At 41.9% G+C, this 27,955-nt stretch overlaps 2 protein-coding genes across 2 annotated transcripts; both read right to left on the reverse strand.

The window, feature by feature from the left end:
- Window positions 1-1,918: 1,918 nt before the first annotated feature.
- Window positions 1,919-19,989, reverse strand: LOC139643908 (NACHT, LRR and PYD domains-containing protein 12-like). Its single transcript, XM_071519203.1, has 11 exons — window positions 19,456-19,989; window positions 16,685-16,771; window positions 15,327-15,603; window positions 12,018-12,125; window positions 9,909-11,781; window positions 9,614-9,787; window positions 8,822-8,995; window positions 6,126-6,299; window positions 5,454-5,627; window positions 5,226-5,272; window positions 1,919-4,599 (listed from the first exon to the last, which is right to left on the reverse strand). Exons 3-11 carry the CDS (start codon window positions 15,592-15,594, stop codon window positions 4,031-4,033), a joined length of 3,561 nt encoding a protein of 1,186 aa, XP_071375304.1. The 5' UTR covers window positions 15,595-15,603; window positions 16,685-16,771; window positions 19,456-19,989; the 3' UTR covers window positions 1,919-4,030.
- Window positions 19,990-21,576: 1,587 nt separating this feature from the next.
- Window positions 21,577-27,697, reverse strand: LOC139643910 (interferon alpha-inducible protein 27-like protein 2). Its single transcript, XM_071519208.1, has 4 exons — window positions 27,338-27,697; window positions 26,915-26,965; window positions 25,538-25,699; window positions 21,577-22,833 (listed from the first exon to the last, which is right to left on the reverse strand). The coding sequence occupies exons 1-4, from the start codon at window positions 27,606-27,608 to the stop codon at window positions 22,670-22,672; spliced, it is 648 nt and encodes a 215-aa protein (XP_071375309.1). The 5' UTR covers window positions 27,609-27,697; the 3' UTR covers window positions 21,577-22,669.
- Window positions 27,698-27,955: the final 258 nt, after the last annotated feature.

Below are 27,955 nucleotides of genomic sequence, written 5' to 3' on the forward strand. Positions count from 1 at the left end.
CTCATGTTAGTATCCATTGTAATGTTTGCACTCAAGGCCAGGTTGTTGTTTTTACATTTTATAAGATAGCACTAAATTAAACTAAAAGTGCCATGTTGACCACCCACAACAACTAAAGTCGATATTACAACCCAGAACAGTGCCAACATGCAGCTATTCCATGGACATTACATTTTCTATTTCCACCTATAAGTCTCTGGGAAGCAGTGGTTAAGGATAGGCTACACCTTATCTAAGAGCCATTTCCCTGTCATGGAGTAAAGCCCTCATCCCTTTACAAGTTAGTTAGATTAAGGTAGCAACATTCATCTGTTTTTAACATGAGGTATACTGTATAATCATTAGAAAAAAATATACATGTCAAACTAATGATTAATTTGACTGTTTATTAAACAAAATATGGAAGGCCATTACAATATTAATATAAATTACATTCATGACCATAATGACAATAATAAGGTTACAAAGTGCTTTATAAAAGATATACTCATACAGTCACATAGCCCATAATTTAAAAATTGTAAACAAACAATTGGAACATAAACCAAACAAACCTTAACTTCAAAGAAAGTATGTAATGTAAAGTAATATATGTTCTGTGAACTTTTAAACTCTCATGAAGTACAATAGTACAAGCTTTTGCTTTTATCTTACACTAAGATTAATGACTGCACCTTTAAATCTTTATGAGCCTTTATGAGAAAAGATGGACCATCCTTTTTAAATTAAATCATATGTGAGCGTACATGGCAACTTCAGGTAAATGTTCAAGGAAAACACATCTGGAAGTAGCAGAACTTGATATACCATGATGTGCAGGTGGAGCTGCAGACGCTGCTGGATCACGCTCCTGAGCATAACCTCCTCTTCTGGGTGTGGCTGGTCGGCCTGGGTGAAGTATCTGAAGACAGATCAAATCTGTTGCGGAGACATCAGTAGGCTCGACTCAAATCTTTTGCTTTGTGTTATGCTCTGTTTTGTTGTGCTGTTTTGAATAGGTGAGAACAGACGTTGGTGATCCATCCCTGTATATTAACATTATATGAGAGTAGCCTACATGGCAGATTCAAGCAGAATTTGACCTACCATCTGTGCAGGTGGAGCTGATTGCTCGTTGTCTACTGCTGTGCCTAATCCCTGGCTGCTGACTTGACTTGACTGGGCTCTCTCACTGCTGGCAGTGGCTGTGGCTGGCTCTGAATCTTGTTTTTCTTTTTTAATAAAGAAGCTCTGTATATCACAGCTTCTTTTCATTCTGGCTATTCTCTTAATATCCCTGGGTGAAATGTAATGCAATTCCTTTGATCAGTCAATTCACTATAAAGCAATAGTTATAGCTAGCTAGCTCAGTCTTCAATTAAGAAAACACCACGTTTCATATTTCATGGCAGAGTCCAGATAACGGTAGCAAACAAAATGCAAACTGCTGGTTGGCTTGCAGTCAGGCTAGCAAGAGAGTAGCCTACTGTGTTCGCCTACATTTAGCTGGCTGCTAAGTGCTAGATAAAGTTTTCACACATTCAGACGGAAAGTTGACATAAAAAAAACTAAACATGTAATGACCATACCTCTTATTCTGCTTTCGCCTTCAATCGATTAGATGTCACCACAGTCCGGACTCCTGACGGCCAGCATGGATACAGACGCAACTTGCGTGTCCCAGACTCCAGTCAGCTTCCAGTACTTTCGTTTTCGAGACCTGCTTTTTTTCTAGCTCGTGGTGAAAAGTACGCTGACTAGGGATCAGCTCTCACGGCCCCAGGCCTGCATTGCTATACTAGTTGGAAATTGCAAACTGGCCCATATCAGCTTATTGCGCTTGTCCCACCTTATTGAGTTGATGAACTTGACCAACGACCTATCAGATCTGGGGTGGCCATTGTGGTGGCCAATGAGATTATCGCCATTCACTGCCTGCCTTCCTTGCCAGTAAGGTTCATATTAAGTGGGTTTTAACAGGAGTTTTGAACCGTCTGTACTTTAACATGTTGTAACATGTCACACTGAGTGTGGGAAATACCAGGAACAGCTGCTCTATCATTAAATCGACTGACTAGGTCCACCCAGAAAAGACGTTTTTAAGCCTTTGGAACAAATGGACTTTGCAAAAAATTGCTCTGGACTTGGTGTATTAACAGTGAAATGCCCTTCAGTCAGATTTAGCCAAATTAGTTGTCAGACCAGTTCTGAGACTTCCTCACATTTTACCATGGAAATACGGTAGAACAACAGTCTAACTTGTAGCCTGGTGTTGATTCAACCTGACAATGCTAAAAGTAATACATGCAAAACATTCTTAGAAAAGGTTTATTTTGGTCAGAAATTTTGGAAACCATAGCACACTTAACTCTAATGACTATTCAGATTCCCAAGCATTAACCTAAATACACATTTTGAAAGACTATCATATAAAAAAAAAATACACTATACAGCCATACAGTTACACAATATATTTCCACATAGTTCATTTATCAAACATGTTTCCTGGTAGGATCCTTACCTTGACTTTCTATTGGCTACTTTCATCTGTCGAGGAATCACTCACAGGCACCGCTCATTCTCTGTCTGTCTACATTTGACCTGAGACTCTGGGGTGGCCATTGTGGTGGCCAATGAGATTAACATCGCCATTCACTGCCTGCCTTCCTTGCCAGTAAGGTAAAGACTCTTCAGTGGGTCTTAACAGGAGTTTTGCATGGAATAGGCCTACCAGTGTCACTTCTGGACATTTTATTCCTTCTGAGGTTTCAAAGAAAAAATATATTATCCTCATTCAACACTACTATGGAAGTCAATGAAGAAAAAAGCCTGCTGAAATGTGAACCGTCTGTACTTTAACATGTTGTAACATGTCACACTGAGGGTGGGAAATACCAGGAACAGCTGCTCTATCATTAAATCGACTGACTATGTCCACCCAGAAAAGACGTTTTTAAGCCTTTGGAACAAATAGACTTTGCAAAAAATTGCTCTGGACTTGGTGTATTAACAGTGAAATGCCCCACATTTTACCATGGAAATACGGTAAAACAACAGTCTAACTTGTAGTCTGGTGTTGATTCAACCTGACAATGCTAAAAGTAATACATGCAAAACATTCTTAGAAAAGGTTCATTTTGGTCAGAAATTTTGGAAACCATAGCACAATAAACTCTAATGAATATTCAGATTTCCAAGCATTAGCCTAAATACACATTTTGAAAGACTATCATATAAAAAAAAAAAACGCTATACAGCCATACAGTTACACAATATATTTCCACATAGTTCATTTAACAAAAATGTTTCCCGGTAGGATCCTTACCTTGACTTTCTATCGGCTACTTTCATCTGTCGAGGCAACACGCACAGGCACCACTCCTCCCCCGCCCCGCCCCGTTCTGCAGGCTGCAGCTGGGTGCTTCTCGTCTGTCCCGAAAACCCTGCGCATGTAACTCACTGTCACCGCACCACTGGCCATGTTCAAACAGCAGCTTATTACAGTTAAGATAATTTCCTCTGGAACTGGAATCTGGAATTGTCCATTTGAGCTTTTGATCCAAACACAATCAGTGACAGCTGCTTTTTACATGTAGGCCTAGCTGTTGTAAAGGTTTGTTTTCTGGAGTCAAATCGACTTCTACTTGACAAGAATGTTAAAAAAAAAAAGTTGCAAAATAGGATAATATTCAGCAAAATTTCATACAAATTTCTTATGAAAAATCATTAAACATTTACACTGTCACTTCAGAAGAAGAAGGTCACAGGTTCAATTCCCAGATTTGTCTGAGTGGAGTTTGCATGTTCGCCTAGGTTTGCTCTGGTTCTCTCCACAGTCTGAAGACATGCAGATGGATTGGAGAATCTCAGTTGCCCATAGATGAACATTATACTGTTGTGTTTAATGAAATGCCGCTCTCTACTGGTCATAGGAGAAAATACACATTACTTTTCTACCAGGGCAATATACTGTAGGGCTGAAGCGGATATTAACTTACAGACTGAATTATCATTTCAGCAGCTGTCTTTGGTCAGTAGTGTGAGTGTTTCTCTACACTGGAGGTGACTCTCCCTCCTCTATCTGACACAGAGACACTGTGGAACCAGACCTAAACATAAATTCAAACCCAAATCCAGGGTAGAGGGGTTCAGTGAATGTGGAGTGGAAGGTGTGGAGGTGGATCAGTGTGTCAGAGGAAACTCTGTAGAAGGACAGAGAGCCAGCAGGCCAGTCCAGATACACTCCTACTCTGACAGAGCCAGAAGAGACGGGGGTTTGTTTGACTGTTGTTCTGTTATTGTGACAGGCAGAGTAACTATAACGAGAGCAGATCAGACTCCAGGACTTGTCATTCAATCCAAGAAAGCAGTCATCACCCCTTCCTCTCCTCCTGATTCCTCTGTCAGTCACTCCAATAGAAACCCATCCTTCCCTCTCGACCTCCCAGTAACAGCGACCAGTCAGACCATTTCTACACAGCAGCTGTTTCCAGTAGTCAAATCTCTCTGGGTGATCGGGATATGGCTGCTCCTCTCTCACCAGTGTCACCTTTCTGTTGTCTTCAGACAGAGAGAGGTTTCTGTGTGCTGAGTTTGGGTCCAGTGTGAGTTCACAGGCATCTGATGGAGAGAACAAGACACAATACAGCAGCAGTTTCTGGTCTAGTAGTCATTATTTGTTGATTTAGTAATAGTTTGACTGTTAATTATTTAACAGTTTCATACAACAATTGATACTGCTGTGTATATGGTGTTTCCATCTAAATTCAGTCAGGAACACTCTAGTCATGATAAAACCATTTATAGCAACAAATGGTAATAGTAAAGTTTGGCATTCATGGCTCTGCACTAAGGTGCTTCCTGCATGCTGAAGGTATAGCAGGGGTGCAATGCAAATCCCCCCATGGGTGACACAGAGCAGAGCCAGAGCATGACCTCTGCCAGAGCAGAGTGTTGTGACTTTAAAAGCCACCGTAGGCTCAACTGGATAAACTATACAGGTGGAGGCTGGGGAGGTGGAGGTAAAGCTTTACCAAGCAGCAGAGTGGGTGCAGCAGTTGGTGTAGCAAGAATCAGTGCAAGAGGAGGTCATTCAAATATATCGCCTTGTTATGAGAACGGATTGTGATTGGCTTGCATAGTGATCAGCTGATAGATGGCCAGCAATGCGTAACCAACACGATGCTCCATTATTTGAATGTGTGTTGCTTTACAAAATTCATGAATAAAAGTACATAAACACTTACACTTCCTCAGACCCGACTTCAGCCACCGTACTGCACCATGGTCCACACTGGAGAAGGTAGGAGGTGGAGTGGTGGGTAAAACAGCATATTCTCCTCCATAAAAGGTTTTCCATACAACATCAGTCATAACTTTCTTTGAAACATCAAACATTATTCCTCAGCTTCACAGTCTGACTGAGAAAATGTGTGTGAGCTCTCAGCCTTCTAGCAGACGTTGCCTCTCCATACCTGAGAGAGTCCAGTCTCCAGTGTGGATCCTCCAGTCCAGCAGAGAGCAGCTTCACTCCTGAGGCTCCTGGATGATTGTAGCTCAGGTCCAGCTCTCTCAGATGGGAGGGGTTGGAGCTCAGAGCTGAGGCCAGAGAAGCACAGCCTTCCTCTGTGAGCAGACAGCCTGACAGCCTGCACACACACACACATACACACACACACACACACACACACATACAGTACACACACACGCATACACACACACAGTTAAGTTTTGTTCCACTGATCTATAGTCTGTTATTTCTTGTTTGTGCCTGATTTGTATGCAAGGGTTCTCTGGAAAAGAAAGCCCTCAGTGGAAGATTCCTGTTTGAAACAAGATACATGTTGCATTTTGTCATTAGTACATTGCTCTGATGTTAGGTGTGATAATGGTTAAGTGAAAACTGCAGTGGTCACCATTCCAAACAGTTGCTCTAGTTCTTGGATCAGAGAGAGCAAGGAGGGGATAGTTAAATATAGTGATTAAAAGCAGAAAGCAGTTCATAGGGAATAGAAAGTAGAGTGATAGGTTATTACTACAGCTGGACAGAAAATCATCCACAGGATAGGAGTTGACTCGTTTAAGTTAAGCTATATGTAAAACAGGATTTATATGGTCTTACGTTGACCACGTTGAGGAATACTGACCTGAGAGTTTCCAGTCTACAGTGTGGACTCCTCAGTCCAGCAGAGAGCAGCTTCACTCCTGAATCCTGCAGGTCGTTGTTACTCAGGTCCAGGTCTCTCAGACTAGAGGACTGGGAGCTGAGAACTGAGGCCAGAGCTTCACAGCTTCTCTCTGACAGCTGACAGCCACTCAGCCTTAAGAAGAATTAGTGATGAAGAGGAACAAGAACTTTGACAATTTTCTCCTCTGTAAATGACTGGTTGTCAATGGTGAATATAAAGATATAAAAATGTTTTTTCTCTCATACTTTAATGGCCTTGATAGTTGTAACAAGTTACAGTAACACATTACATGCCAGTAACGTAATCTTTTTGAACTTTTTTGGTAATTTCATGACAAGCTGACGATCTCATACATTTTAATAGTCAAAGCAATAACAACATTGGGTCAGCTGCGCAGTCAATCATTTTTAGTTGGGATAATAAAGCTATCTTGGCCTGCATTTCCATCTTAAATAGGTCAGTTAGTAAATCAGTAACATACCAGGAACGTTTTAATGAAGGTGGAACAACTTCAGTAGCAAAGACCATACCTGACACACATTGCAATTTAGAGTAGTATATATACAAGACAATTCCACCAATCATTTGTGCTCTGTATCTTGCAAATTGTCAATTATGTGGCACTCTGCTACTTTCTCTAAGCGCTCTAGCATTTGAAATTGTTTCTACATACCCCCTCAGCTCTTATGGATCCCAGCACATTTGAAGGACTAAATCTGTTTGCTGCTATCAAAGACTTCACCAGCGGCTCCCACTCCCCTTCCCAACCTGGTTTCTCCATCTCCAAAACGGCAACTCAGGTCCATGGTATCTTTCCCATCTATACTATCTGCCCACCGAGCTTCAACTCAGATGACCAGTGAGCCCTCGGCCCCTCATAGCCATACTTCCCAGCGGGTGGCGAAACAAGCGCTCCAGTCCCTCCAGCTCTGTTCTCGGGTCCTTACCAGCACCCACCAAGGAATTCTCCATCATGATCCCTTGCCTCCTCCGCACGCTCAAGCCCTGTATGTCGCTCCTACTCCGCCTAAAAGGCAAAACAGTCGGAGAGGACTGTTGCAGAACTCCAAGAAGCTCTCCATGAGTGCAGCCTTTTTTTTTCTTGCTCCGCCACCAAACCACACTACTCCAGCTCTACACCAATGGTTGGTGTAGAGCCATACCCCGCTGCTTCCAGGTCGGCACCTGCTGGTCCCCAGACTCACCCAACCACAATTTACCCCATGTCTGTTATCACACTAGCTTTCACTGCAACAGGCTTCACACTAGACAGGGCCATAGTCCCACCTGATCAGCAGTTTCCATGTCCCTCACGTGCCCCCACTGCGGCCACTGCTTCCAGCCTAGCTTCAGCCCAGACCTATGACGCTGACACTCCTGGCCCAACTCCAGCCATGGTTACCATCTACAACCCTCCTCTGACCGTTTTCCAGCCTGCTCCAGCCCCCTGCCCAGTTCTGGCAACCTCCCAGCCTGCCCCAGCACCAGATCAGCTCCCCAGATGGCTCACTACATGCCGGTGACTGCCTTCCAGGCACCCTGGCCTGCCACAGCCTCTGGCCTGGTGGATCTTCCCTGTGCCTGAACCCTCCCATCCTCTGTTGTCATCATTGTTGTCTGTCCTCTCATTCTTCTGCAGGCTGCACCATCTTTCTGAGCCCCTACACATTCATCTATGCCTCCCCCACCCCACACATTAGTGCGGCATCCTCCGCTTCCCACAACGGCCTCTCAGACCACACGATCCAGCTCCTTGGTCACTGGTCCTCACAGGCATAACAAGGTTAAATCCAGCATCAGCAATATGCAGTGTTCCCACAACATCTTAGCCCAGTAATCGACCCCACCTAGCTCACAGGCCCATCTCTTGGGGGGCGCTGACCGGCCACCAGCACTGTGATCATCCAGTATGGTTCTTGTATCCTTTTTGGGAGTCCTCACCTCACAACTACTGGATATGCATCCTAGACCCCAAGCCAAAAACCCTCAAGGTTACAACCCTCCCCCCAGAATCCCCCCACAAATCAACACATTCACATTTCTGACTACCAGGTTGCCAAACGCAGACATACTCACATGAACGTCACCCTAAACTATAGTCTGCGACCTCTACCTCTCTACAGAGCATACAAAAGAACAATCTAATTCCATAGGTGTGGTCTGCACCTAGTGAATTAGTATTATACAGCTTTTGCCATCTCATTGCATTTGTTCATAATTTGTAGTCAACCTGAACAACTGCCATATGTCACGGGATGGTAATTTGAAGACCAACTGGTAACACTAGGTAGTAATTGTAGCACATAACTATGGCACAAAACTAAAATGTGTTAAATTGGTAAGTCTGGTAGTGGAGGCAAGAAGAATCCTAATGAAATTTGAACGATTAAGTAACAAATACAATATTTATATACTTTTAGATAAGCTCCTCCTTATGTTGCTATGATGTGTAGACTTCCAAATGACCATGAAATTACAAATATGTATCGTAGCAGTGGATTCTTGAATTTCACTTTTCAGGTTGTCATGATGTCTGTTGAAATGTTGCTTCAATATAGTTGTCTGATTACACAACATCATGCAGACATAATTTGGTTATACACTTCACGTTTTAAACTTGCAGAGCAAATCTTTGCAATTTCATGAATCCTGACCTGAGAGCTTCCGGTCTACAGTGTGAACTCCCCAGTCCAGCAGAGAGCAGCTTCACTCCTGAATCCTGCAGGTCATTGTTACTCAGGTCCAGCTCTCTCAGACTAGAGGACTGGGAGCTGAGAACTGAGGCCAGAGCTTCACAGCTTCTCTCTGACAGCTTGCAGCCACTCAGCCTGAAGAAGAATTAGTGATGAAGAGAAACAAGGTTTGATTCAATCTGACAAAAAAATTAGGGTTGTGAATTGATAGATTTTACCAATGTTGATTTGTTTAAAAAATATTTTGTAACCAGTATTTTGTATCCAGTTCCAATACAAATATTATAAACTTTCCATACAATGCTGTTTCATTAGTTTTACTCTAAATAAGTTTAACTTCAATCCTGTACATACATCACACAACTGAACACACATCACAACTGTATGAGTGACACCGGAGAGCAGGAGCAGAGTGTGTTCATTCCAGTTCTCCACAGCATGGAATCAGTTTCCTTGTAGCAGCAGAGCAACAAAAAGGACAAACACTCTTTATGAAAGTGAAGCCACACTTTCCATCTCTATTTCTAATGTTTGCTTGCCATGTTGCTATGTGCTTCATCTACAAGGAAACCGAGGTTGGATTTTTTGTTGTTGTATACTTTCATTGTCTTGCTCATTTCTCCAAAGGTACCTACTCCAGCATTAAAGCTTGAATTTCCATGCAACAGAGAAAAAAGCATAACACAGACATAAATGTGAAAGTGCATCATTACGACAAATTGTTGCAAAAACCATCATTAAATCTGAGCTGACCTGAGAGTTTCCAGTCTACAGTGTGGACTCCCCAGTCCAGCAGAGAGCAGCTTCACTCCTGAATCCTGCAGGTTGTTGCTACTCAGGTCCAGCTCTCTCAGACTGGAGGACTGGGAGCTGAGAACTGAGGCCAGAGGTTCACAGCTTCTCTCTGACAGCTCACAGCCATTCAGTCTAATGAAGAATTAGTGAAACAAGCAAAAAAAAACAAGAATTTTGAAAATGTCTCTATTTTATCCTCTGTAAAAAAAACATATTTTATGCAGTTAATATATACAATTTTCTATCCACCTACAGAGCTATATTGGAGGCTTCGACCACTGGCAGCAGCCTCAGAAGAGCCTCCTCTGAAGCACAATATTTCTTCAGGTCAAACAAGTGCAGCTTCTCTTCTGATGACAGTAAGATGAAGACCAGAGCTGACCACTGAGCAGGGGAGAGTTTCTCTGTAGAGAGACTTCCTGATCTCAGGTACTGTTGGATCTCCTCCACTAGAGAACGGTCATTCAGCTCATTCAGACAGTGGAACAGATTGATGCTTCTCTCTGGAGAAGGATTCTCCCTGATCTTCTCCTGGATGTAATGGACTGTTTCCTGATTGGTGTGTGAGCTACTTCCTGTCTGTTTCAGTAGGTCTTTTAGGAGATCCTGATTGGTCTCTAGTGAAAGGCCCAGGAGGAAGCGGAGGAACAAGTCCAGGTGTCCATTTGGACTCTGTAAGGCCTTGTCAATAGCAATCCTGTGGACCACTGCTGTAGATGTTTTAGTGAAAATCATCTTCACACTTTGGATAGTAAGTTGTGGTTCAGCCATCACATTCTTGTTACTGTTAATGAGTGACATGATCACATAAACAGCAGCCAGAAACTCCTGAATGCTCAGATGGACAAAGCTGAACATCTTGTCCTTATCATTGTCCTTGTCCTTTCGTCCACGCTCCTCTTTAAAGATCTGTGTGAACACTCCTGAGTACACTGAGGCTTCATTGAAGTTAATGCCACTCTTTTTTAGGTCCCCCTCATAGAAGATCAAGTTGCCTATTTCCAGCTGGTGAAAAGACAGCTTTGCAAGTGACTGAATGTACTGAATGCTCTTTTCTGTGCCATATTTCTCTTTCGTCTGATCGATCTGAAACACCAGGAATTTTGTGTACATCTCAGTCAGGGTTTTTGGCAGGTCTCCTCTCTCACTGGTATTCAAGAGATCCTCCAGAACTGTAGAAGTGATCCAACAGAAGACTGGGATGTGGCACATGATGTGGAGGCTTTGAGAAGTCTTGATGTGGGAGATGATTCTGCTGGCCTGCTCCTCATCTCTGAATCTCTTCCTGAAGTACTCCTCCTTCTGTGGGTCAGTGAAGCCTCTCACCTCTGTCACAATGTCAACAAAGTCTTGAAGGATCTGATTGGCTGCTGCAGGTCGTGTGGTTATCCAGAGGCGAGCAGAGGGAAGCAGTTTCCCCTTGATGAGGTTTGTCAGCAGCACATCCACTGAGGTTGACTCTGTCACATCAACAGAACATTCTTCATTGGCAGTGAAGTCTAGTTGAAGACGGCTTTCATCCAGACCGTCCAGCACAAACAGAAGTTTGAAGTTACTCTTGTCATAGTTGGAGTTTCCTGATGTCTGTAGTTTTGTGAAGATTTCATTAAGAGCCTCCTCCTTGATGGCTTTGGTTTCCCAGATACACCTGTGAATTAGCTCTGCAAAACTAAACCTTTCTCCCTTCAGTAAATTCAGCTGGCGGAAGGTGAAGGGGAATATGAGATGCACGTCTTGATTGGCTCTTCCTTCAGCCCAGTCCAGGATGAACTTGTACACAAGGAACGTTTTGCCGATTCCTGCAATCCCATTAGTCAGCACTGTCCTTATGGGTGTGTATTTTCCAGAAGGGTGTTTGAAGATGTCGCTGGGTTTGATTGATTTCTCTATTCCTGCTGGCTCTCTGGATGGCATCTCAATCTGCCTGACCTCATGCTGCCTGTTGATGTGTATGTCACCTCCGTCTGTGATGTAGAGCTCTGTGTAGATATCTTCCAGATGTTTCTTATCCTTCCTCTCTAACCATCCTTCTTGTGCACACATGAATCTGTCCTGGTGGTTAGATTGGAGCGTGCGTTGGTACCATGTGATGAGCCGTGGAGGCTTTGGTGTTTGCACCAGCAAATCTGTGTAGGACAAAGGAACATGCATAGAAAAAAACAAAGTATTAGTCTCTGTGTACACCAGACACCTCTTTTGTAGCTAGCAGTAAACAGATGCTTATGAGATAAATGAAAACCCATTTGAAGTTAAGTGTTTGTTTTAACAGCCACGGAGGCCTGTGCAAGGCTCTAAGCCACGCTAAATGGGCAGTGACAGAACAACCAACATGGCAGCCAGGGTGAGCCAGAGATAGCTTTACCTTCAGTCTGACTGCTGCCGGTGGGAAGGTGAGGAAGAGAAGGAGCCTGTGGTTGAATACAGGAAGCTCCTCTGTTCTCTGTAGTCTCCCCAACATCACTGACATCTCCTGAGAGAGAGAGAGAGAGAAAGAGAGAGAGAGAGAGAGAGAAAGCTCTACATATGTGCTGAAGGGATCGAACATTCATCACATTTAGTATTAATTTGTCTCTCTCACATGAATGGGTCACACACTGTCATCAGCTATTTTTACTATTTTCACCACTGTATAGACACACTGTACTGATCGGTCATAAATGATCTTATCCAGAGAACACAAACATCTAACAACACTCATGTCGGCGGATTAGTCAATCAGCCGCTCATATTAATATCTGCAGATTTAGTGAATAACAGATTATACAAACATAAAACTGTTCACCCAAGTCATTATGATGATGTTCTCAGCTAGCGAGCAGCAGAGCAACTGCTTACATGCTAGACAGAACCATTGCAAATTGTCTTCTCTTTGTGGAAACCCATCCATGTGTGCCTGTTTAATTAAACCTGAACCATTGACCTGCTTTCTGTCTCTCTGTCTTGTCCTTGACTGAAATTTGTTGTTCCTGGTGCTGGGTTGACTGCCATCTGAGGCCTTGTGGGTGTGATGGAGATCCAAACATTTTTCTCTGCTTGTGCAGCACTCAATAAATGGGACCAGAATCACAGTCAGAATGAATGGGGGTCAATTTTGCCCTACAAAAGTAAATGGCAGTTTTTAAAGGTCAAATTACAATCAACATTGTGCTGTACATATTGTGGTGGGATTGCGAGCAGAAACACGGCTGTGATACAATGTGACCAAAAGGTGATCTTATTGGGATTGTGCACTCAGGTGAGTAAGCAGGGAGGCAATGTGCGTGTCAGGTACCCTGAGTCTAGGCAGGAGAGTGGGGAAGGCAGCATCCATCCAAGTGGTCTGACTTGAGACTGGGGCAGCCCATCAGAGTTCCTCGGTCTCCTGGACCGAGGTCTCCTACAGTAACTCAAAGGGGATAAAGCTGGTCAATGCCTTGGGCACTTCTTGGATAACAAAGAGCATGTAGTGGAGCATGAGATCCCAGTCATATCCGTCCATGGCTGTTACCCATTTTCAACATCCATTTGAGGGTTTGGTTGAAGCGCTCCACCAGGCCATACGTCTGGGGGTGGTACACAGAGGTGTGCAGCTGCCTCTGGATATCGTGTTGTGTAGTCTACCATTATCAATATGAAATCATGTCCCCAGGCTGATTTGGGTAGCAGTCCCACCAGGGCCATCCCAATACTCTCAAAGGGTACTTTGATGATTGTCCTTCCCATCTGCCTCCTCATCCTCCTTGGCCAAACAGCACCAGGCAGGTGTCCCTGTTAGCCCTCTGGTCAATGTCAGGAGCTTCTCGCCCTGCCAGCTCTCCACACTTCCATGGCCAAAAAATGTAGTAAAAAATGGCAGTGCGCACAACTCCAAATCTTAAACAATATATCGGTTGCACGGTTGTAGCAAGGATCAAGACGAACAAAACACCGGCACTCACAGAGAATTAATCTTCTGATTTATTAAGGACAAGAAACGGACGCGTTTCAGCTAGAAGCCATCATCAGCGTAATCAAAACAGTCGAAAAAAAGGACATTTTTATACAAACAGGTGAGGTTCAAACACCAACCTGAAAAGAGACAACATAATTACATAATGGGATCCATCTGTGAATGAACCACTCCGATACAGCCTCTCCTAATGAAGAGGTGGGGCCACAATACTCAGAGAAAACACTGGCTGGTGTCACAAACTAAAGAATAATAAATAAATCAAACTGAATGCTCAAGACTGGAAACATATAGCAAAACACTATAAAAAGAGCTATACAAACCAGATAAATAAGTAGAAATGCACGCACATAAAATAAAATAAAATAAAATAAATACCGACTAATGAATGCTCAATGTAGATAGAGGGCTAAAATTACTCAATGATAGAAAAAAACTCATCTCTGAAACAGAATATATCTATAAATAATGGGGACACATAGCCTAAAACAGAAAATAAATTAAGAGCTATATGACCCTGTCAACCCAACTAGTTTAAATATTCAACAGAGCATCAAAAAGCACATAGACCCTTAACAAGGATGGTTCCCTGGACAGGGTGGGTCTGCCTTCAACTGTGTATGGCGCACCCGGCCAACCAGGCTTTGGGAGTCAGCCCCCAGGCCACATCCCTGGGGTTGGTTGACATTGGCTCATCTCAAAGGCGAGGCCCAGTGAGCTTGTCTCAAGACACTCTGGTCTTTGGCCTCTTCCAGGTCCTCTTCAGGGAGGATAAGTGCCACTCCTCTCTCTCTGTCTCTGTCTCTCTCTCTCTCTCTCTCTCTCTCTCTCTCTCTGGTAAACAACAGTGTAACCTGCGCGAGTTTGACCACCTCCATCATTTCCTGGGGAAGAGCCTCATCCACACCAGGTGCAGCTAGGCTGAGGCTCTTCTTTCTTCCTCCAGCAGTGCCCTCAGGAAATGATCCATGAGTACCTGGTCCACAGCCTGCCCAGGCATGTCAGGATCTCCCGCTTCAGCCTGGCATAGTCATGGGCTTCTGCCGCTGGCAGAGAGTAGTATGCATGTTGCACCTCCCTGGTCAAGAATGGCACCGGGGGGGTCACCTGTTGCTGCTGGAGGGTTATTTGTAGCATCTGCCATTTGGAGCAATGCTGCCATGTCCCAGGAGGCTTAGGCTTATCCCTAGCTCCCAATTACTCGTTGCCAATTACCCATTAGTTTTAAAACTTGCTATTGATCTCAACAACAGCCTATTGGGAAGGCTGAGTAGAACAATGCATCATGACTCTCTCTCTTTTGACTGTGGCTGCCAATCATAATGTGATATATATGTATATATATATATATATGCAGTATATAGAATTCCTGTCTTACTCATAAGATAGATCTTAATATTTTTTCATATTTGATGTGTACTAGTCATGAGATTGATTTTGGACCCCAGCTAATATACTCTCTTTTCAAAAATTACAAAACACTATAAGTCCTGTGCAATCATGCCTGTTCTGCTGTTCCTTCCTGGCATCTGCATGACATAAAAAGGCAGCCTGACTCTTCACATATATACTGTCTGGATACAGAATAACAAAAGTATACAAGTAAAAATGACACAGCTCACACATATTGTATTGTATTTACAATATTGTTGTATTGTAAGTGTTGTATTATAAATACATTTATCAGACACGTGACCGCATAATGTGCCAGGTCTGTTTTTCACATGTTTGTACACAACTTACCTGAGCATGTGTTTGACAAACTCTGCACTAGATCATTCCTGCTGATCTTCTTCAACACCTTCTTGGTCACCTCAAGAGTGTTTTCATTGTAGGTCTGCACCATCTGATCCACTGTGTCCAACCTGTTTGCCTTCTCCAGTTGGCTCTTTGGGATGGCTGTGAAGCCTTCCAGGATGTCAGCCTGCTGCAGGAACCACTGGAAGCCCTTTAGCTCTTCATCTCCCAAATCATTCAGTGTCTCCAAGAGCAGCTCTTTAACCGTCGTCATCGTTGCTCCCTGGTAAAATCAGATGCCAAGGACAATTATGCAATTTTCCCACCAGGATCATTTCAGAATCATATATATCATGTTATTGGACTATAGTTATTGATTGTTGCAGCTGGTAAAGGTGGAGCTAATTTTAATTACTTTATATACTGCTAGGTAGCTTAACCTATAAAAATATATCATAATTTATTAGCTGATTTATAATTTGTATTAATAATCTAAATCTGCAAAGTAACTAGTAACTAAAGCTGTCAAATAAATGTAGTGGAGAAAAAAGTAGAATATTTCCCTCTGAAATGTAGTGGAGTAGAAGTAAAAAGTAGCATGAAGTGGAAATACTAAAGTGAAGTACAAGTACCTCTAAATTGTACTTAAGTACACTACTTGAGTAAATGTACTTAGTTACATTCCACCACTGCATGTGTCTAGCCACTCTCATTGTTTATCTAAGTCACACAATTACACAGAGGCCCTGCTTGTGCAGGCTCTATGTATTAGGCTACTACCAAATGAATGTGCAAACATATTCTAAACACACTAATGTACAAGCACACTACCAAGCTCATGCTGACAGTCTGAACTGCTTGCTTTAAACTCCATCAGTGAAAGCCCAATTACTCTGCAACCTTCTTTCACAGGGCACAATCTAGCTTCCCACCCTCGCTGCTCCGCCTCAGCTGCTAAATCAGAAAAATTGAGCATTTTCCTTTCATAAGCTTAATTTACTGCATCTTCACATGGCACTGTCAGCCCCACAAAAAAACACAATCAGCTGTGACTCTGACCACAACACCAAGTCTGTCCTCAAATTCAATTTCACTATTTCCACTTGTAATTTTTTAAATAAGTCTAAAAAAAAAACCCCACATGAAACTACATTATAAAAACAAAAAATCTTAATACATTGTTTCCTGTGTGAATGTAGTCTCCCATGACCTGCTGCAGGAAGGACAATGTACTGTTGGGTTTGGTGCCCTCTGCTGGCATTAACAGGTTATAGGAGAAAGCAAACGCCACATTTCTACTGGAACACTGTAGGCTTAAAGAAATATTTCACTTTGGTAAAATATTTAATTTCTAGCTCACATACCTCTGCAGGAGTACATGAATGGTCAGCCACCAATATTGGACGCTCTGGGGAGCCGTAGTCCGCATCGCTCACTTTCAGTGTGAAGACCTAGTGTAAGAATAATAATGATGTGATACTTGATTGATCAGTTGCAGGGAAATTGTCTTTCCTGTGGCTCTCCTCCACAGGGAGGTCAGAGGTCAGCTACCTAACAGCTGCCCTGGACCTGCTAGGGATTCAGTGTCTTGCTCAAGGACGCTTCAGCAGGGCAGACGCTTGTCAACACAGGGACTTGAACCATTGAACCTGCTGACTGGTATAGTATACTGATGATGTTGTACAGTTGGATAGACAGACTGAAGCCAAAGTTATTTTGTGTATTTTCTGGGAGTTGTAGTCCCATTGTTGTTGATAGAACTACAAGTCTGTCTGTTAGGCAAAGTACCAGGCCCACACAAGCCAAAATCACACTGAGGACTTAATGTAACTGGTATTTGTTCGAATCACAAAGGGTGATCGAGTTTTTACTATCAGAGCACCGAGGCTTTGGAATAGTGTGAGTGAGGGTCATAGGTTAGCCAATACAGTTTCTTCTTTTAAATCTCTTTTAAAAACATATTTAAAAAAAATATATTAAAAAAAGGCCTTTTTAACATCTTAATGTATCCTAATAACTTTTTCTGTTCACTTAGTACATTCTTTTAATCTTCTTACAGCATACTTAAACAAAATGTCATTTAAATATCATGTTGTGTATGGCTTCTCTGGTTTCTGTATATGTTTGGTCTAGTTCCTTCCCCTGATTACAATTGTACTGCTTGCTCTTACCTTTGTTTTATTCCTTTTCTGTATCCAATGTTTTACTTTTTATTTTATTTTTTCTAATTATTTTACTGTAAAGCACCTTGTAACCTTGTTGAGAAAGGTGCTATATAAATAAAGTTTATTATTAAGTTTATTATTATAATCTCTAATCATATCTTCCCCTTTGTTACAAACACACGGTACTTGTATGCATTTCTTCAGCGGGGTCTGGTGCAAGGTTGTTTCCTGTTTTCATTTCCTTTATTTCTGTGAACTGGTAAATGCAAATTTCTTTTTTTCATCTGGAGAGCCTGTAACTCTTTCCAGCCTTCTGCTGCCAGTAACTGGAATAAGCAACAAAAACTCCTGAAAGTCCTGAATGTTTTCTTCCCGTCTCAGTCAAACAAGACCAAAACGGGAAGAGGAGAACTGTAGACAAAATAGATGATCATGCACTAAAATAAAAACGAATAAATCCTATTACTGATCATTTTCTACGGGTATCCCTGGGTGCAGGGCTAGTGACAGTTTGCCTGATTGGTCCCTGTCATTAATCAACCATTTCCCAGCCTAATGGTTCTAATTTCATTTTTTTTTCGGGACCTGATAACAAAATAAATAAATAAAGATAGCAGGACTGCTGGTGAGGGGGAAAAAAGCAATTTTAAGGGTGATTGTGTTTTATATATAAATACATACTTGCTTTACAGTGTCATCTCTTTGTGTTCGGTTAACATGATGATTTGTGTCAGAGTATTACAGTTCCAAGACGGGTCATTTTACAACAGCGGAAGTCAGATATAGGGAACTAAAACTCACCATTGCAGTGTTTCAACCAACTTATGTCTACCATTTCAAATGTTTCGAATAATCTTTCTTAAACTCTCACTTAACCAGGCAGACTAAAAAGAAACATTCTTATTCACAACAATCTTTTTTTTAATTTAATTATTATTTTCATTAGATATTCTTGTCGCTGTATTCAGTGGCTGTAAAACGTGTTCACTCCATTTAACCTTTTGCACCTTGTATTGTGAAACAGAACTAGCTCAAAACACATTCATTTGGGATATTTGGTTTTGATCACATCATGTGATTTTTTTTAAATAGCATTAGTATGAATATAGAGTGATATATACAGTGTTATACAGTTGAATATACCTTTTCAGACATGCTCTAATTTTATCTGTCTTGCTATTAAGTTTTATGTAAGGACCCTTCAGTACATCTTAACAGGATTTTAGGGTGGAATACCAGTGTCACTTCTGGATGACATTTGATGCCTCCTGAGGTTTCAGATACAAAATAAATTATCCTCCTCCATCACAACATGTGAAAACACAGAGGGAACAGTTTTAGTGCACTAAACTCGTCTCTAACTTTACGATGGAAGTCAATGAAGAAAAAAGGCGGCTGAAAAGTGAACCGTCTGTATTTTCACATGTTGCAACACGTCACATACCAACTGAGTTTAGAAACAACCAGGACGGCCTGCTCTTTCTTGTTTTTGCTCTGGACTGATCAGGTCCATCAAGAAAGAAAGTTTTTAAGCCTTTGAAGCAAATCAGACTTTGCAAAAGGGAGTCGTGTGAAACTGAAAGTATGGAGAGTATTGGGAAAAGTTTGTGTTGTTCTGCACTTGGTGTATAAACAGTAGTTAAAATTCCCTTCAGTCCAATTGTCCAAGCTTTCAAACTAATTCTGAGATTTCCCTCACATTTTATCAATGAAACAACGTATTACAAGAGGCTAACTTGTGGCCTGGTGTTGATTCAATCTGACGACACAAAAAATAAAACATGCAAAACATTTTTAAAGAAGGTTCATTTTGGCTCTATCGCAAACCATAGCACAGCTAACTCAAATATTCAGATTTGCAAGCATCAGATACACATTTTGAAAGACTGTGTAATCATCATCATCATACAAGTGTAGCTACTGCAGTCATATTATGTACCACAGAGTTTATTCATCAAGCATATCCTTACCTGGTGGATTCATATCCAGATAAAGTCAAACAGACGTTCTACCTTCATCTGTAGAGGAAACACTGAGAGAGAAGGTGCTGTTTATTTTCCTTCATCAGTCCTGGTGTCTGTCTACATTTGATCTGAGGCTGCTGTCACAGCCTCATAACTTAACTATCAAACTGCAGAAACGTCGGCATGACATCAGACCTTTGGCCAGAAACCAGTCTGTGGCAAGGAAATCACAGATCAGGAAGTGTAGTTGTATTGTATCTCCACTAGAGGGAGAATTTCATCCACGTCACTCAAGAGGAGCTCTAGTACAGAAACATAATATTATTATTATTTCACATAAATTTCCCTAACAAAATAAAATGTGAGTTATATAAGCACTTGATGGTTAATTTGGAGCACAGTGGGATGATATTATTGTGAAAATTTTAGTGTTCATAAAAGACAAGTTAAGGTCACAGAAGTTAAGAAACCTATTTTAAATAAACCAGGACCCAGGACTGGACTGGTCTAATACAACATAATACAATACCAAAAAATACATACAAACAAAAGGACAATCCAGGCACTCCAATTATAAAAATATAACCACTTATATAATAATAATAATAATAATAATAATAACCACAGGGCTTTAAACACGTGTTTAAAGCCCTGAAGAAGACCTACAGTGGTCGAAACATGTTGGCTTTTTTAATGATTTAGCCACTACAATAAAGGCTTTTTAAATATTTCCTTCCTCGTGGTTATATTTTTATACTTGTAGTGCCTGGATTGTCCTTTTGTTTGTAGCACTCTTTTTTCCCCGTTTTCCAAGACACATTTTTGATCCTAGTTTGACAATATAGAGCAACCAGTCATTTCCTTTTTTTCTTTTACAATAAAACACATTTTAATTTAGAACACTGTATAGTTCTAATGCAGATTGTGTCTATGTTGTACGGTGCATTGTTACAGTGCAGTAAGACAGTACAGAAATGAGTTTTACCATCTAATTGTGATGTTATTGTGCTAGTTTTTCCCCTCTACATTTAACACTGCAGTTTGGACACAATTGATCATGAAACATGTCTTGAAAAGGAAAGCCAGTGTACAGAGTGAGAGGAACTGTGTTGCAGCGAAGGAGATCTGATTTCAGTTCTTCATATTCACATAAATAAGTATTTACTTTGAAAGCAGTGGGTTACAGTAATATAAAGAACATACTGTTATTATGTTTAGATGGTAGCCAAACCACGTATGCAGTTGTAAAACATACATGATAACTGTTTTAAAGAGCATGGAGTACTGGTGGCTCAGTCGACTACGATGCGTACCATGCATCCAGCAGTGGGTTTAACATATTTGTTTTTCTGCACACTAAATACTCATAGACCAATTTGTCTTTGCTGGTTTATCTAGTCATTTCAGCAATTAAAAACATTGGAGCATGGATTTGAACATTTAGTTCTTATTATTATTACCACATCAGTCAGTCAAGGTTTCTGTCAAGCTCAAGCACTGAACAATACATTCCAAGCTGACACTAAGGCAGTGGCTCTCAATCCTGGTCCTCATGACCCAGGGTACTGCTGGTTTTCTATCGCACTAGCTAGTTAATTGCATTCACCTGGTGTTCCAGGTATAAATCAGTGCCTCATTGGATAGCTGGAATGAAAACCAGCAGGATTCTGGGTGCTGAGGACTGGGATCGAGAACCACTGCACTAAGGGGTCCCGTGTCATCTCAAATACAAAATGGTCACAGCGGAACATATTTCCTGAAAAAATACTCATAATACTAATCAAAATTGTTAACATAGCAAGTCAAAGGCAAAGTACCACTCCTGTGCTAACAAGGACACATGGAGTCATAGATGCGAAGGCGGCCTAGTTCAGCAGTATCGCAGAGGAGGCGAGTGAATGATCCTGGTTCTGCGTCTGAAGACATTGCCATTCCTCCTAATGGCCACTAGGGGCAGATAAGTGTCATGGAAAAAACAAGCAACTGCACATTGGTGTCTGTATTTTTTCTGATTTGCATCACAAGTCTTATATGGTTGTTTGTGTTAAGTAAGTTTCATGACCCTTGGGCCCTTGAAACTTGTTAAAGTCGGCCATTGTAGAGTTTAAAAAATACATGGGACATCAATGACAATATAAGCATCCTTTTATGAATTTCTGAAAAAAAAAAAACCTTTTTTTTTTGTCCAACAACAACACGTTAAAGTGCTCAACAGATTTTCTCCTGTTGGTTAATGCAGCAGTGTTAAATAAATTATTGTTTGGGACCCAAAATTGTTCGTGAGCCTGTTTCTGCTAGGTCTCATAGTGACAAGAGGACAGGTATGTTTTCATGTTAATGGGTCTAAATGAGGGTGGGACTACACTTCCTCATTTAATTTCCCTGGCGGAAAATTTCTTATTTACAGAAAGCAGTATAATGGATAACATTTCTTTAATTCTGGCTAATTTAGCCTAATCTACTAAATCTGTTTTATGCACCATAATCAGTTCCTTACTTTAAAACTGGTTAAGGATTTTAAACAAATTTAACTTAACCATGTCATGTCCGATCATCAGCCCAACAAGCCAGCAGTTACACTCTCAAAAAGGATGTTTCATTTTCATTCATCCGTGTGTCTAATTTGGGAAAACACACTATGTCACTTTTCAACAAAGCACGCATTAATAACATGTGCTGCTGTTAACATATGCTGGAAAATAATACAATTGTGTGTTGTCCCAAACTAGACAGATGTGTTCGTAAATTTCAAGACCAGGTCAAGTCGACTTTAAGTTAAAACCAGGTCCAAAGGGGGTCCAGGCCAAGTCCAGGCCGAGACCAAAGCAAATCGAGTCCTATTCAAGACTGAGACCAAAATAGAAAACAGTGCATGTCTTTCCAAATGTGACAATAATGTTTAAGAGTTTCTTGATGATCAAATAATCAAGATTTTGTCCAATTAATGCATAGATGCTCGAGAATCATTACATACAACGCACAGGTGTAATCCCTAAAATTGTTATAATGCTTAAAAGAAAATTAACGTGAACAAGGTGGAGAATAACCCATCTTTGGAACTTTTGGAAAAAGTGCTTTATGCTCAAGCCTTGACTCCCCGAAGAACCATCCTTTTTAAGAGTGTAGGTAGCATGCTAAATCAGTTTTGCATACAGCGATCAATGATCAGCTACTTTGAACCAAGTCGTTGACAACTCAAGACTTTGCCACGAACAACAGTCTACTTGTTGCCGTTTTTTCCGTCCTCCTTAGGGTCTTGCTTTGGTTTGGTTTCCTCGCTCGATGTGGAGCTCAGCGCTCCAACTGCTCCTGCCGCTGCTCCTCCTACTGCAGCTCCTGCCCCCGCCACGACAGCCGAGGCCCCGGCCGTCAGCCCCACCGCTCCTGGAGGGACAAGCGGGATGAGTAAATCATAACAAAGACTTCATTTCTGAAGTGTGATGGTATATCCATTCCAAAGTGTGATGGTATATCCATCCCAGGGGAAAGAAATCATTACCTCAAGTTTATCATTCAATAACTACAATATAGACGGTCCGGTCTTAAGTATAGAGCGCAGATGTTGGAAAGACTCCTATTTGCGGCTCCTTTACTGCCTCTGGTCTCTGGGTTTATTTCATAAGCATCCATACACAACTTTGCATGGCTGACTCTATTAGGCGCCACATTCATGGACAGAAACTAAATTCACAAGGGCAATGAGGTATTTTCACAACACTGTGTGCAGACCATCTATAATTAGAAACCTTTTTTACCATGAGATATCAATTTATTCATTTCATCCCACAAAACTGTGTCCGACTGTGAACATGGTAACAGCAGCCTGAAGGGGCTTGAACAGCTAAAGGAGGCAATGCCGGTTAAATTGGATTTGTTCAGGAGCTGTAGCCAATTACACTATACAGGCTACACCAGATTTGTTTGGACTTATTACTTTTATTAGCCTTTAGAACAAGCTATGATTAATTAGGATGCAAGGAAGAATTGCGATCACCAAATTGGTATCTCCATAGTGTCACAAATGCTTAACAGTTTAAGGTTTACGTGTAGAGCATTTACATCTCCCAGTGGAGGGGACTACTGTTCAGCCATCTGAAATGCAATAACAGGCAATGAATGACTTTCTTAAAGTCACAATGAAAAGGCAGCCCTAATTTAATGCATTACTGTTGAAACAGGATGTTGGGGCAGGACATAACGCAGGGAGGGATCATTCAAAATTGTAAACCAATGGGAGATCAGTTAGAGAGAGAAGGAGACAGTATTGTTCAAACATCTGTGGTGGTTTTATTGGTTGGAACTTTTAGTACTGCATGTGGTCAGGAAGTAAAAGTTATGGGACTTTGATATAAAATACAAGAAAATAAAAATGTGAAAAAACACTGCTCTCTGTGGATTGAAACTTTCAAGCTTGTTACACTTCTGGCCATGACCCAATCAGTCAAAGCAGGTGTTCTGCATCAGCAAAAACACCTGCGCTCTATGATGACAACAAGGTCAAAGTCATATTTCATTCCCTTGTGACTTCAAAGAGACATAACGCGTGGGGCGCCCTGGTGGCTCACCGAGTAGGGCGCGTACCATTTGGCTCAGGCAGCTGTTGACACTGCAGTAGAAGACATGAGATCACACTTGAGCTGTTTGCTGAGTCAGTCAGGGGAAGGTGTAGTCGACTGCCTCAGAATATTCAACCATGACGCATGGCCAGAGAGTCTACGTGCACTACTGGACTCTGGCAGGGCAGAGGTTCAGTCTCTTCAACATTTTGGCAACCTTCTCATAAAGTGAGCAGATAGCAATAGGCAATATTGCAAATTCTCATTTTAGTATGGATTCAAGTATAGAGGTATGACCGAGATTAGATGTTATGTATTTTAATGAATCTACAACATGTTCAATGTTTTAAGTTTCACACATTTCTTATGTCTAAATGTTCCCATACCTTATTCCCTCCCCTAATCTCTCTCCCTGTATCTCTATTGACAAAGTGGTGGATGCCAGTCTGACCAGGTCCATCAGGAATGGCAGCAGCTGAAGCCCCTCATCAGGACCACCTTCGCAGACAAGTCATACCTAGGGCTGTGACAGACACTTCTCACCAAGGAGCCACATCTTTCAGACTTTGAGGTCTGTGGGCAATATTTTACATTCCTCAGAATTTACAAAGTCACGTCTAGTCTCCTGAATAGATAAATTGAGTTTTACTTAGTTAATTTTACTTTTTCAGAACTTTCTGCACTTGGCTGAAATACTGCTTGTGATGCCAATCTCCTCCGCTCACTGTGAGCGGAGATTTTTGGCACAAAATCGCATTAAAAACACTACCTGCAGCATCCTGCATGTCTCCACTGCTGAAAACTTAATCCTTATCAGCACAGAAGGCTGCCCATTGGAGGAATTCAACCCTAGCCAGGTAGCAGCAAAATGGTCGTCTTCTTCTAAGAGGGCCAGGAGGCCACATAGGAAGGAGTGGCCAGCAGACATGCTAGATCTGTGACACATGCACACATACAGGAGTTATTGGTTTAAATGTTATGAGGTATATTTGTAAATATTGCTAGTTTTGTATTGACTTAAATCTGTTACATTCTGTTAAAGAACAAAGAAATCTTTTGGTTTTTAGTTGTTACACCGCTTCCCATGTTTGTTTGTTTTTGTTCTCTTATTAGTGATTTACACACGTTTTTAATTTAATATAAATAATATTGTAGGTATGATGATATAAATTTACTGAGATTTGCACTGCTCGTTTGAAGTGTAATATATTGATGTTTTGTATACAGTTGTTATGTCCCTGCAATTTATCATTATGGGCAAATAAAGAAAATGTTTGTCTGAAAACATTTCTTGTTAAGGTTTGGATTTTGTGTCCCCTGTATGCAACATTAATGTCCTTTGCCAGATACCTTTTTAAGTGATGAACTGCACTACTTGTGGTTGTTTTTAGAGATGTGTTTTATACTTGTGCTACAAAACTATCAGCCTCTGCAGCACCAGTGCTATGTGCAAAAAAAGTTAACATACAGGAGGGAGGAAAGCGATGGCCTGTTTTTGCAGTACCAGTTATAGACTCTCCATCTTCACCTACCTGCAGACTGAAGAATCGCCACCAGGCTCCCTGCCGCCACCGCTCCCCCATTGGCTATGGCTGCCGATGACATCATGCTCGCAGCCACTGAGCCAGCAGCAATTCCAGCAGAGGTGAAGCCAATCCCGGCCAGGACGAACGGAGCTGCCACCACCGCTCCGACTGAGAAGGACAGAGAGAGAGAGAAAGTCAAATCCCAGGCAGCTGTATCATATCAGGCCGGGAAACTAGATTTTTTTGGCTGGTACGTCTCAAAAAAACAAAACAAAAAATCACCGGTCACTTTCACAATATTACCAGCCAAATAGATGTTTAGAATAGGTCCAGATAATGGTTGGTTACCTGCCAAAGTGGCTGAGAGAGCAGACTAATTTACCAGCCTGCCAGTATTATAACCAGCCAACTAGATTTTTAGTTTAGAATTAGAACCACAAAATCATGTTTGACTGGCAGACAGACTTCCCAGACAGAGCTAACTTTTACCAGCATTTGTCTGGTTGCTGGTAGTAATTTCCCACTGTCTACCCAGCTCAGCTTTGGTACAACATGGGCTTTATCAATATTATCACATTATTTTAATAATTTATTGGCGCAACCCTGTAACTGAAAAGTCACAGGTTGGAGCCATGACAGTGAAACTCTACCTGCTTCCTGATTGTAATCAGCTCTGGATAAGAGCAACAGCTAAATGCCTAAATAATTGTAATCAGTGATTGAGGAAGTTAGTTGTGAAGAGAGACATTCACCTACTGAGTAATGTGACACCTACAACTACTGCTTGCAGGGAAGTGAAACCCACTGCTAATAATAATAAAACAAATAATACTACTACTAATAATAAGCTCCTCTATTTCTGCCTGTAGGGAAACTCATTTCTCTTGCCCCCTCCACAGGGAGGTCAGAGGTCAGGGTCAGCTACAGAGCAGTGCCTCTGGAGTTGGGATTCAGGGTCTTGCTCAAGGACACTTCAGCAGGACGGATGCTTGCTGTAACGGGACCTTGAAGGACAGCCTCCTTACTCTTTACACCCCTTGCTACCCTAATTGAATATTATCGAAGTTATTATTCATCTTGAACTTACTTTTGCATTCAAAATGTTAACTTGAGATGCCAAATGTATTTAAGTAATTGTAATGTATTTATTGAACCCTGTGTCAGCAAACACTGGAAACTGTTAAGGCTTCAGTGTGTCTGTGTCTGGAGAGTGTTGTAAATTATGGAGAAATAACTGGTGATCCTGTATACCTCACTGGGTAAAACAAGGTACCGACACTTCTAGGGTTAGACGTTCCATTCCCACACTAAAAACGCAGCGCTTGTGGTTCTCTAAGGTGCGTTGGATAAAAACTTGAGATGTTATGGCATCTGTTATCTCACCTCCTCCAATGAGCGCTCCTCCCACTGCTGCAGCAGTAATTATAATATTCCCTGTTGCAAAAAAAGAGAAAATATTAAGTGAATGGAAATGGGGTTTATTGTGTCCGAGTTGTTTTGATTCGGGTGTCACGCCCACTCGCTGCACAGGGAAGAGCGTAGAAGAGTGGCAGCCATGACACCCGAATGAAAATAACTCGGACAAGCCACACAAAAGGTGAGATTTTATACTTTATTGCAAATGCTTTCAAACAACATGTTTTACTCGTGTAACAGAGAAGTGTTGAAAAACTGCCAGCAAGGATTTGGAGGTAAGGATAATCCACGTGGTGTCAGTCCCCACGGGGCTACTAGCCTACTACCAGTAACTTACTACAAAAGCTCGAGTCCCTCTCCTCGGGACCAACTCCCCACAGTATGACTCACTCTTTTCCCTTCTTCTCGCCGTGTTGTTGTAGTGAGCGGTGAGGGCGCTAACCATCTCCGTGTAGGTCCCGGTCGGTCCGGGGAGGCTCCGGAGGATCCGCTGCCCTTCATCGCCGAGGTAGAGGAGCAGCAGCTGCGTCTTATCCTCCTCCGAGCAGCGCGCCTCTGTCAGATACCGGTCAAAACAAGAAAACCAGTCGCTCCAAGGCACCGGCGGATCGCCGGGTTTCTCCAGGAAGGGGGCCGGCAGGCCTGGGGCGTCCATCGGCATTATTTCGGCTACACAGGTTATGCACAGGTTTCACGTTCAGATTCTAGGCTCAAATAGCAGCTGCTGCCGTAGTCTTGCCTCTTGATGTGTGAAACGTAGTGTCTGCCTGTCTGCGCGCGCTCGGGCTGTTTTATACGATCAGAGCTGACCAATCAGGACTCGCTCAGAGTGTTTACGTAAAACTCAAAACCTGCTTGAGAGCTGAGAGTGATAAGGAGTGCCTCAGTTTGTCAGCCAAGTTGCAGTTTCTCAGGAAACGAAAGGCAAGCAAAAGCAGTTACAAAGTGATTAATTCAATTCACATTTAAAGGGCAGAAATAACTAAACAGTTAATAAAACAACTAGTG

This window comes from Centroberyx affinis, unplaced genomic scaffold, assembly GCF_046629955.1.
Source record: "Centroberyx affinis isolate AG114_WGS23_722 - 3 ecotype Tasmania unplaced genomic scaffold, CSIRO-AGI_Caff_v1 ptg000674l_1, whole genome shotgun sequence".
Lineage (NCBI taxonomy): Eukaryota > Metazoa > Chordata > Actinopteri > Beryciformes > Berycidae > Centroberyx > Centroberyx affinis.

What these genes read in the sequence shown, in the direction of transcription:
- LOC139643908 (XM_071519203.1), bottom strand. Translation starts at nt 15,594, where the DNA reads ATGACGACGGTTAAAGAGCTGCTCTTGGAGACACTGAATGATTTGGGA. An exon ending in CGGCAGCAGTCAGACTGAAG is followed by an intron (nt 11,782 to 12,017) that starts GTAAAGCTATCT and finishes TGTCCTACACAG; the next exon opens with ATTTGCTGGTGCAAACACCA. An exon ending in TGGAGACTGGACTCTCTCAG is followed by an intron (nt 5,273 to 5,453) that starts GTATGGAGAGGC and finishes TACCTTCTCCAG; the next exon opens with TGTGGACCATGGTGCAGTAC.
- LOC139643910 (XM_071519208.1), bottom strand. Translation starts at nt 27,608, where the DNA reads ATGCCGATGGACGCCCCAGGCCTGCCGGCCCCCTTCCTGGAGAAACCC. An exon ending in GGCGAGAAGAAGGGAAAAGA is followed by an intron (nt 26,966 to 27,337) that starts GTGAGTCATACT and finishes TTTTTGCAACAG; the next exon opens with GGAATATTATAATTACTGCT. An exon ending in AGGAGCGCTCATTGGAGGAG is followed by an intron (nt 25,700 to 26,914) that starts GTGAGATAACAG and finishes TGTCCTTCTCAG; the next exon opens with TCGGAGCGGTGGTGGCAGCT.